General features: G+C 48.4%; 1 protein-coding gene across 1 annotated transcript; it reads left to right on the top strand.

Annotated features, from left to right (window-relative positions):
• The first annotated feature begins 3,273 nt into the window (after positions 1 to 3,273).
• Positions 3,274 to 5,301, top strand: LOC125521250 (L-gulonolactone oxidase 2). Its single transcript, XM_048686315.2, has one exon. It carries the CDS (start codon positions 3,350 to 3,352, stop codon positions 5,111 to 5,113), a length of 1,764 nt encoding a protein of 587 aa, XP_048542272.1. The 5' UTR covers positions 3,274 to 3,349; the 3' UTR covers positions 5,114 to 5,301.
• Positions 5,302 to 11,279: the final 5,978 nt, after the last annotated feature.

Raw genomic sequence — 11,279 nt, forward strand, 5'->3', positions numbered from 1 at the left:
GCACAGCCGGCACCAACGCCAAAGTGTGGTGCTTTCGATTGGCAGCCACTAGGTGCCAAGGACATCTTTGATGAGTACAAACCTCCAGACCCGAGTTTGGGCGTCATTGCCACAGGAAGAGTGTGCACGAGTCACCTGGTGCTACATGCCTACACCCGTTGTCATCCACACGACCAAGGGCACATAGCAACCACCATTGTCATGATGTCCGCCGGAGTCAAGTGCGGACTTTCACCCATGGTTGCCGTCCCGACATTCATGGCCCCGAATCTACCCCACCCCACCCTGCAACCATTGCACACCGAAGAAACAAGCGTGAAGGTTACTCCTTGCCCCTGATCAACCCTACGCCCATGCCTAGACCCTAGGCACGGGCAAATCAGGACTCCCCGCCCATCCTGCCCCGGTGGGCAAAGTGAGATCCCCCGAAGGGTGAGGGATGGATTTGTGGCCTGTCGGCGGTAGATCCACACCCATTGGCGGCAGTCCGAACATGGGAGGTGGCCATCCACGTGGCCTCGGCCCGCATAGACCCGATTAGGGTTGGAGGGAAGTCCTCTTTGGACCGACACCACCATAGACCATCAGGGGAGAGGAGCGCGCCGAAAGCGTGTGCTAACACTCACTAGACCGGCCCCAACACCTGCACGTTGTTGGGACGCTGTTCACCACCACCTACAAGGTCCACTATGCCCACTGCACCTTACTTAGATCCTGCCCGCACATTGGCGTATCGAACCACACTGCCGCCAAGGCCGGCAGCATCGCCGCCCAGGAGACCCCGAGTAGCGCCGCCACGCCGGGCCCGCGCCACATCGCGGGGGTTCGCACTGCATGCAGCAAGAGACTGCCACCCCGACCCATGTCCCATGCAGCAACCACACCGGGTCGCCGCCGTCACCCCGCGCCACTCGTTGTGGCCAGGCCGCCAGATCCGGGAGATCTCGACCCGAGCCAACTCTGCCACGCCAGGATCACACCACGGTTTCGGGGAGTCTCTTACGGTTGTTAACCTCCCGTTATAATAAAAAACTTACAACCTTGTTTGACGATGAATATAATGATACCTTTTTTTCCCTCAACGCGACATCACCGGCGGTGGCATATGTGATTATCCTCTGTGTGGCGTACTGGCAGGATGGCATATGTGATCATCCGCTGGGTAGCGTACTGGCAGGGTGCATGTATAGCCTGATGGAAAGGATCAAAGGAGCCTGTCAAGTCCCAACTGGCGTGTCCTTCATCCTTCCTGCATACAACAAACATGGCCGGCCGCCGGCGCGGCGCGGCGCGTAGGGCGACAGTTCAACCGAAGCTGCGAGCATCTTTTTCAAGACGTGTCGCCTAGTGCCCAAGCCATCGGTTGTACTACTCCTACTAGGCTACCTCATTTTTTGCTTGAAACGGTCAACCGCAGACACTTCTTCCTAAAGAAAACATGCACACTGTCAAGCACTTGAACCGTCGCAGCTCTGGGGCATCTCCAATAACTCGTACCCATTTTGTGGATCAAAAATGCCCGTGTCACTAGCAAACAACTCATCATGCGATACATGAATACAACCACAATAATAGTGTATCTGGACTGGTCGGTAGGAGGCGGAGAGGACAACGAAGACGGCGGACGCGCCCCGACTCAGTCTCTCAAAGGTGCTCATAAGAATAGGGCGTGCGTGTGTATTCATAGGGTTGAGTGTATGCGCGTATATATAAACGCTTGCGTATGTACCGTGTTAAAGAAAAACTTCACGAACATGCGGTGCGGTCCGCTAAGCCGAAACTAAGCTAATCACTACAACTTTAATATCCATGCCAATGCAAAATTGATCAACGCGGACGCGTCCTCCGCCTGCGGCATACCTAACGCTGGTGCAATTTTTAGTTTGTATAGATGGATGGAAAGCGCCTTGGAATAAGAATGATTGGGTTGAGAAGATTCGAAGACACTTCATCATATACACAACTTATGAATAGACGCAGATTAATTAAAAAGACCGCACAATGATGCTAACACGAAGTTGACTAATTTTTTTTCCGCCCGCTTTGACATCGAAGGGGTTGACTTGCAACCACCGAGGCAGATGAAGTTGTTGAAGACCTTTTTAACGGCAGAAGCATGCGTAGTGCGCAGCCCCAGTGAATATCCTCCAGATAGAAGTTCAGACTCGAGACAAGAGACGTCTACGTGCTGTGTTTTCTAATAGGCGGACGCCTCATCAGGGTTAATGCTGTTATGCAAGCCAAAGTACCTACCATACTAGTATCATTTCTTAATTAGGTGTAATATACTCTAGCTTATATTTGCTTGAACTGCTCCCGTGAGCATGCAACACTAATGCCACTGATGTCTCGCTACCTAGTTTACCATGTCAACATGCCCTGATATCTTTTCCTTCCCCTCACACGTATGCAGCTAGGGCAAAGTTTTCTCCCCTCTTAAGTTCCACCGATCCCCTCGCAAAAAAAGAAGAAGTTTCACCAATCAACTCGTGGATTCATCATCGCTCTGTCTGTCGCTCCCATGGCTGGTAGCAGGGAGGTAAATTCCGATGCCTCGTCTCCGGTTAGTAGTTTAGGTTAAATTTTCTTTAGTCCTTGCAAAGGTGACACTTCATCTTTCAGCTGGCCTTTAGAGCTTTGATTCTCGTCAAATCCTGCTGTCTCCTTGGAACTGTGAGGTTAGGGTTTCTCAGTCAATTCAGATCGATTCAAGGGTTTAAGTAACTGCGACATCTACAACTCCATGGCGTTGATTCTTATATGCACATGCATACTTACATACTATCATCGACAAGATCAGTACGGCTCCCATATGGGAGCGACGGCAACAACGCGTCTGTAGCTCGTCCAGGTAGTGGTAGTGTTCGTTCAATGATCCAAAGACCTTGATTTTCTTTTTTCTTGCGTGTGGCTAGGTCTTAGTCGATTTAGATTTAACCAAGTCTTAGTTAAATGATATGGTATATAAGAAAGAAAAGAAAACACTGAAAAGAAACTTTTTGTATAAATCTCCATGCAAGATCAAAGAAATAGAGTATCGACAAAGACATAACAAAGTCTCAGTCCCATTGAGACTTAGCAAAACTGTTTTTTGTTAGAGTGAGGCTGCTTTGTTACTCCGCTGAACTTTTATAATGAGAATGGATGTGTATATCTTTTAAAAACAGTGTCATTTTCTCGCTCACGCAAGATGAAAATGGCTACGACCAATTCAAGTTATGCAGGGATTTTTTAACACACAAAATCACACGGGTGTGTGACAGCATGGTGCTCAACCTATTTAAGGCCCTGCCATGTCCAATGGCTACAAGCAAAGCAGTAGTAGGTAAGAAACTAAGAATCATACACGATGTCGCGAGGACAAGGAAGATCGATGGGAAGCATGCTCTCGTTTCTCCTTGTAGCCATCCTGCTCCACCTCGCCGGCGGCAGCCCTCCTCCGGAGCCGGTGGTCTGCACGGACGGCACGTCCAACTGCACGGTCACCAACTCGGTCGGTTCCTTTCCGGACCGCGTCGTCTGCCGCGCGCGCAGCGTCACCTACCCGCGCACCGAGCAGGAGCTCGTCGGGGCCGTGGCGGCCGCGGTGTCCGCGAAGCGCAAGATGAAGGTGGCCACGAGGTACTCGCACAGCATCCCCAAGCTGATGTGCCCCGGCGGCCTCGACGGCGCCATCATAAGCACGGAGCGGCTCAACCGGACGGTGCGCATCGACGCGAAGAAGGGGCTCATGACGGTGGAGAGCGGCATGGTCCTCCGTGACCTGGTCGAGGCGGCCGGCGCCGCGGGGCTGTCGCTCCCGAACTCGCCGTACTGGTACGGCCTGACGATCGGGGGCCTGCTGTCGACGGGCGCGCACGGGAGCTCGCTGTGGGGCAAGGGCAGCGCCGTGCACGAGTACGTGGTCGGGCTGAGGATCGTGACGCCGGCGCCGGCCAGCAAGGGGTACGCCGTGGTGAGGGAGCTCGGCGCCGATCACCCGGACCTGGACGCGGCGAAGGTCAGTCTCGGGGTTCTCGGCGTGGTTTCTCAGGTCACCCTGGCCCTGCAGCCGCTGTTCAAGCGGTCGTTGACGTTCGTGACGCGCGACGACTCGGACTTCGCGGACCAGGTGGCCGCCTGGGGCCGCCTCCACGAGTTCGGCGACATGGCGTGGCTGCCGCAGCAGCGCAAGGTCCTCTACCGCGAGGACGACCGCGTCGACGTCTCGTCGCCGGGCGACGGCCTCTGGGACTCGCTCCTTGGCCGCTCCATTCCCACGCGGCTGCTCGTCAATGGCAGAGCCGCCGAGGAGCGGCTGCAGGAGGGCAGCACCAACGACACCGCTCTGTGCGCCGCGGGGCGGCTGCAGGCGGACTCGCTGGAGCGGCAGGCCTACGGCTTCAAGAACGACGGCCTCAACTTCACCGGGTACCCGGTGGTGGGGTACCAGCACCGCATCCAGGCGTCCGGCGCGTGCATCAACAGCCCGGAGGACGGCCTCAACACCAGCTGCCCCTGGGACCCGCGCGTCCGGGGCTCCTTCTCCCAGAACACCGACTTCAGCATCGCGCTCTCCAAGGCGCCGGCGTTCGTGGCGGAGATGCAGCGGCTCCGGGACCTCAGCCCGGACACGTTCTGCGCCGGCATCGACACCAGGTTCGGCGTGCTCATCCGCTACGTCAAGGCGTCCTCCGCCTACCTGGGCAAGCCCGAGGACTCCGTCGACTTCGACATAGTCTCCTACCGGAGCCGCACCGACGGCATGCCGCGCGCGCACGCCGACGTGGTGGACGAGATCGAGCAGATGGCGCTGCACAAGTACGGCGGCCTCCCGCACTGGGGGAAGAACCGCAACTTCGCCTTCGACGGCGCCATCGCGAAATACCCGAAAGCTGATGAATTCCTCAGGGTGAAGGACAGGTACGACCCCGACGGGCTCTTCTCCAGCGAGTGGAGCGACCAGGTGCTCGGCATCAATGGGAGCCCCAACATCGTCAAGGAGGGCTGCGGCGTGGAAGGGTTGTGTGTTTGCTCTGAAGACTCGCACTGTGCGCCCGAGCAAGGCTACTTTTGCCGTCCAGGAAAGGTGCACGACGAGGCGAGGGTTTGCTCCACAAGTGTTAACCCGTGACCTCGCTTCTCAAGATTCTGCGCAACCAACCGCACTAGCGTGAACCGGTGCACTTTATTAGAGCAAATAACGTTTCATATACGTAGTATATTGCATTTGTCCTTGTCTTTGTATTTGCAAGGCTTTTGATTTTAGCCTTGGTCATCTACATAAATTTTCAAATTTATATTTTTTCCTGCCTTTTGTTATTTGATTTTGCTTATGAGGATTGACCGGATTGTCGACCGGGTCCCGACTTGGAAGGCCTCTTGATATCCAAGGCTGCATGCTAACCCGGGTTAGAATGGTCCGGACCACCATTCAGCTCCATCAACTCTTGGTCCTCGGTCTTTAGTGGAGAGCATGAAAGCAAGTGGATAAGATCCTCTGTGGGTTCCTCTCGGCTAGAGCCTAGAGGGGCATATGTTCATGGCAACGAGTGTCATGTGAACTAGGTTAATGTGTGTCAAGTATCATTCCTTAAAGCTCGACAGTCTAGGCATCATTGACATTGCCAATACCTCAACTAGCCATGGGATTATCTAGCTTTGGAGGATGCGGGCCGAGGGCTCGACATGCAATTCTCTAGGATGAGCGGAGTGTGTTCAAATCCTCTGCCAAGATGTTGGTGGGAGATGAAAACACCACACTCTTCTGGAAGAATCATCGTCTTAGGGCCAAAGCCATAGCAAATTTGGTGCCAGACCATATCCAGCTCGCCTCGGTGCCGACTTGTAAGAGACGTTTTGTCCGAGATGATATTGCCTCTGAGGACCCGTTGAGTTGCGGTGATTGATGACAAGGTAATTAAGTGGACTAAAGATTTATCACTTAATTTGTTCCACGTTATTCTTTGGATGAACCCAATAGTTCATAAGTTATGGGCTTGTGGTGGAGCCAAGATACATTGAATTTAAGGACAACTGTACCATCAAGTGGGGCACATGCAAAACAGCGATGAACTCTATCTCAAGATCCACAATCAAATCTCTAAGTTTTTCACTCCCTCCACTCAATTATTCAAGTTTCCATGCTTCCTGATACTCTAGAGTATTACCTACGTGGTACTACCGATCATGTAAGGATTGGGTGTTTCTATTGTGCGGATATTGTTCTCTTAGTGTTTTTTTAAACCACCGAGACTTCTCCTTCGGTACCACTGAGCTTTTATCTTGCCAAGAGCATCTTCGTTTGCTCTGGTACCTCCGAGTACTTCTGAGGTTGATCTCCCCGATACTTTTGAGAAATTTACTCCCTTCACATAGAAACGAGCTACTTCCTTCCAGCACGTACCTCTGAGTATTTTGAATCCAATACCTAGGGTATTTTGATTTCTAAGAGGTTTACTAGACAACTGGGTACATTCGACTGACAGTCACTACTAGGAAAGTTTGTTTTCCTATCTGATCGTCCAAATTTTGAATGAGTCTGCGCTATTACCCGTCTCAACATGCGCATCTCCACTACACCCAACCATTGAACATGTTATCTTTTAGTTGGCCAACACCATACACCATTGCGGGTCAAATCGCCGTCCTATAGAACCAACCTTTTAGCTTTTGTGTCACTCTCTTGTCATAAAGAACGCCAAAAGCTTGGCGCCACTTCATCCATCTAGTTGCGATTCGATGGCTCACATCTTCACTGATATCACCATCCTTCTGCATCATTGACCCCAAATAAATCAGATGCACCAAAAATAAAAATTGCCTAAAGAACATAATTTGGCCCATAATAGCCCACGACAACCCTTTCAATGCTTATCATCATTTACTTCATTTAAATAGTGCATAACTCCTTAACCAAAAAACTTAAATCATAGAAAATGCACTATAGGTTGGAAGGATTAATTACAGTCCAGAAGAGCTACGACAACCTGTTAAAGTACCACCCCAGTAGAAAAAGGTTCTTTGAATGAAAATTATCATCTGAAGGATGAGACACTCGTGTCAGTATTTGGATCATTAATTTGCTTCTTCGGTAGAACTACACTGAATTGAATAGAACCCCTTCTGATGTAATCACATCATGCTCTCTCCCTTAGATACATCTTGAAAGATATCCATGTTAGGTTACAAAGTGTGCATAGTCCCTGTACCGTGCCCACGGGATCCTCATGCGTCCGGGCCTTGTACCGTGTGTAGTGTCCAAGACCTTGTGCCCACATGATATATACAGAGGGGTTCTGCCCTATGCTTAGCCAGACTACTCCATGCCATGCACTTAAACACTTTCCCTTATGTTTTCTATCTATGTTGTTTCTCTCGCAGACTCCACTGGCAAACATGGGGATGCTCGTCGCAAGAGGTCCAAGGCTGGTGATGATCAATTCATAGTTGTTTGTCATCTGCCGTTAGAGGATATTTCCTCAGGTAGGTGGTCGTGTTCTCGTGCTGCTATGAATAGGCATGTGATCAAAAATTCCGACATCACGAGTGAAGAGGAGTATGACTCGCAAGAGGATGCCCACTATGAGCACGATGAAGATCTAGAGGGTGCCTATGAGGATGATGATGTGGACGAGGAGAGTCCTAGTGATGAGACAGTTCCAGTTCTTCCTAATGTTAGGGAGTTGTCAGTCACCGAGTGGGGCAAGGTTGAGTATTGGACTTTCAGGCAGGAGGATTCGTATGTTGTTATCACGGGTGAAGGAGTTGACCCAAGGTCCGTGATCTGAGGATTATCCTCATTGATGTACAAAAGAATTATGTCCTTGATGCACCGCTAGGTGACAGACCTATTATAGGAGCATATGCACACGTTATGAACGTTTGACAAAGCTTAGTATGATGACTACTTAATAGTTTAGTGCACCATGCTTTACGGCTTAGAACCGGGACTTCAAAAAAACGTTTTGAACGCCACAGAGCATATAAGATGTTCTAAGAGTTGAAATTGGCATTTCATACTCATGCCTGTGTCGAGAGGTATGAGACCTCTGATAGTACTTTGCCTACAAGATGGAGGGGAGAATAGCTCAACTAGTGAGTATGTGCTCAGATTGTCTGGGTACTACAATTGCTTGAATCAAGTGGGAGTTAATCTTCCAGATAAGATAGTAATTGACAAAGTTCTCTAGTCACTATCACCAAGTTACTACTCCCTCCATTCCAAAATAGATGATCCAATTTTGTACTAAAGTTAGTACAAAGTTGAGTCATTTATTTTGGAATGGAGGGAGTAGAACTTAGTGATGAACTATAATATGCAAGGGATGACGTAAGTAATTCCCAAGCTCTTCGCGATGCTGAAGTCGGCGAAGGTAGAAATTAAGAAATAGCATCAAGTGTTGATGGTTAACAAGACCACTAGTTTCAAGAAAAGGGCAAAGGGAAAGAAAGAGGAACTTCAAAGAAGAATAGCAAGCAAGTTGTTGCTCCCATGAAGAAGCTCAAAGCTAGACCCAAGCCTGGAACTAAGTGCTTCTACTGCAAAGGAAATGGTCATTAGAAGAGGAACTGCCCTAGATACTTGGCGGATAAGAAGGATGGCAAAGTGAACAAAAGTATATTTGATATACATGTTATTGATGTGTACTTTACTATTGTTTATAGCAACCCCTCAATATTTGATACTGGTTCAGTTGCTAAGAGTAGTAACTCGAAACGGGAGTTGCAAAATAAACAGAGACTAGTTAAGGGCAAGGTGATGATGTGAGTTGGAAGTGATTCCAAGGTTGATAAGATCACCATCGCACACTCCCTTTACCTTCAGGATTAGTGTTGAACCTAAAATAAATGTTATTTGGTGTTTGCATTGAGCATAATATGATTAGATCATGTTTATTGCAATACGATTATTCATTCAAGTCAAAGAATAATTGTTATTCTGTTTACATGAATAAAACCTATAAGTTTAACAATGATAGTGCAACTTATTTGTGGCACTGCCGTTTAGGTCATATTGGTGTAAAGCGCATGAAGAAACTCCATGTTGATGGGCTTTTGGAATAATTGATTATGAATCACTTGTTGCTTGCGAACCATGCCTCATGGGCAAGATGACTAAAACTCCGTTCTCCGGAACAATGGAATGAGCAACAGACTTATTGGAAATAATACATACTGATGTATGCGGTCCGATGAGTGTTGATGGTCGTGGCGGGTATCGTTATTTTCTGACCCTCACAGATGATTTGAGCAGATATGGGTATATCTACTTGATGAAACATAAGTATGAAACATTTGAAAAGTTCAAATAATTTCAGAGTGAAGTGGAAAATCATCGTAACAAGAAAATTAAATTTCTATGATCTGATCGTGGAGGTGAATATTTGAGTTATGAGTTTGGTATTCATTTGAAACAATGCGTAATAGTTCCGCAACTCACACCACCTAGAACACCACAGCGTAATGGTGTGTCCGAAGGTCGTAACCGCACTTTATTAGATTTGGTGCGATCTATGATGTCTCTTACCGATTTACCACTATCATTTTGGGGTTATGCATTAGAGACAGTTGCATTCACGTTAAATAGGGCACCATATAAATCCATTGAGATGACACTGTATGAACCGTGGTTTGGCAACAAACCTAAGCTGTTGTTTCTTAAAGTTTGGGGCTGCGACGCTTATGTGAAAAAGCTTCAACATGATAAGCTCAAACCCAAATAAGAGAAATGCGTCTTCATAGGATACCCAAAGGAGACTATTGGGTACACCTTCTATCACAGATCCTAAAGCAACATATTCGTTGCTAAGAATGGATCCTTTCTAGAGAAGGAGTTTCTCTCAAAAGAAGTGAGTGGGAGAAAAGTAGAAATTGATGAGGTAATTGTACCTTCTCTCGAGATTGGAAAGTAGTGAAGGAAATATGCCCTAGAGGCAATAATAAAGTTGTTATTTATATTTCCTTATATCATGATAAATGTTTATTATTTATGCTAGAATTGTATTAACCGGAAACTTAGTACATGTGTGAATACATAGACAAACAGAGTGTCAATAGTATGCCTCTACTTGAGTAGCTCGTTGAATCAATGATGGTTATGTTTCCTGACCATAGACATGAATTGTCATTTGATTAACAAGATCACATTAGAGAATGATGTGATTGACTAGACCCATCCGTTAGCTTAGCATGATGATCGTTTAGTTTGTTGCTATTCCTTTCTCCATAACTTATACATGTTCCTATGACTATGAGATCATGCAACTTCCGAATACCAGAGGAACACTTAGTGTGCTATCAAATGTCACAACGTAACTGGGTGACTATAAAGATGCTCTACAGGTATCTCCGATGGTGTTTGTTGAGTTGGCATAGATTGAGATTATGATTTGTCACTCCGAGTATCAGAGAGGTATCTCTGGGCTCTCTCGGTAATGCACATCACTACAAGCCTTGCAAGAAATGTGACTAATGAGTTAGTTGCGGGATGATGCATTACGGAACGAGTAAAGAGACTTGCCGGTAAAGATATTGAACTAGGTATTGAGATACCGACGATCGAATCTCGAGTAAGTAACATACCGATGACAAAGGGAACAACGTATGTTGTTGTGCGGTTTGACCGATAAAGATCTTCGTAGAATATGTAGGAACCAATATGAGCATCTAGGTTCTGCTATTGGTTATTAACCGGAGATGAGTCTCGGTCATGTCTACATAGTTCTCGAACCCATAGGGTCCGCACGCTTAACGTTCGGTGACGATCGCTATTTTGAGTTTATGTGCTTTGATGTACGGAAGGTAGTTCAGAGTCCCAGATATGATCACGGACAGGACGAGGAGTCTCGAAATGGTCGAGACATAAAGATCGATATATTGGAAGCCTATGTTTGGACATCAGAATGGTTCCGGATGAGTTCGGGCATTTTCCGGAGTACTGGGAGGTTACCGAAACCCACCGGGGAGTATATGGGCCTTATTGGGCCTTAGTGGAATAGAGGAGAGGAAGGGAAAAGGTGGGAGGCGCGCCCCCTAGCCCAATCCGAATTGGGTGCCCCCCTTCCTTCCCTCTCTCCTCCCCTTCCTTCTCTCCTACTCCTACTATTTGGAAGGGGGGAATCCTACTCCCGGTGGGAGTAGGACTCCCCTAGGGCGCGCCATAGAGGGCCGGCCCTCCCCCCCTCCTCCACTCCTTTATGTACGGGGGAGGGGGCACCCCATAGACACACAAGTTGATCATTGTCTTAACCGTGTGCGGTGCCCCCCTCCACCATAATCCACCTCGATCATATCGTAGA

Source organism: Triticum urartu, chromosome 7A, assembly GCF_056163025.1.
Source record: "Triticum urartu cultivar PI428250 chromosome 7A, HENAU_Tu73, whole genome shotgun sequence".
Classification (NCBI taxonomy): Eukaryota; Viridiplantae; Streptophyta; class Magnoliopsida; order Poales; family Poaceae; genus Triticum; species Triticum urartu.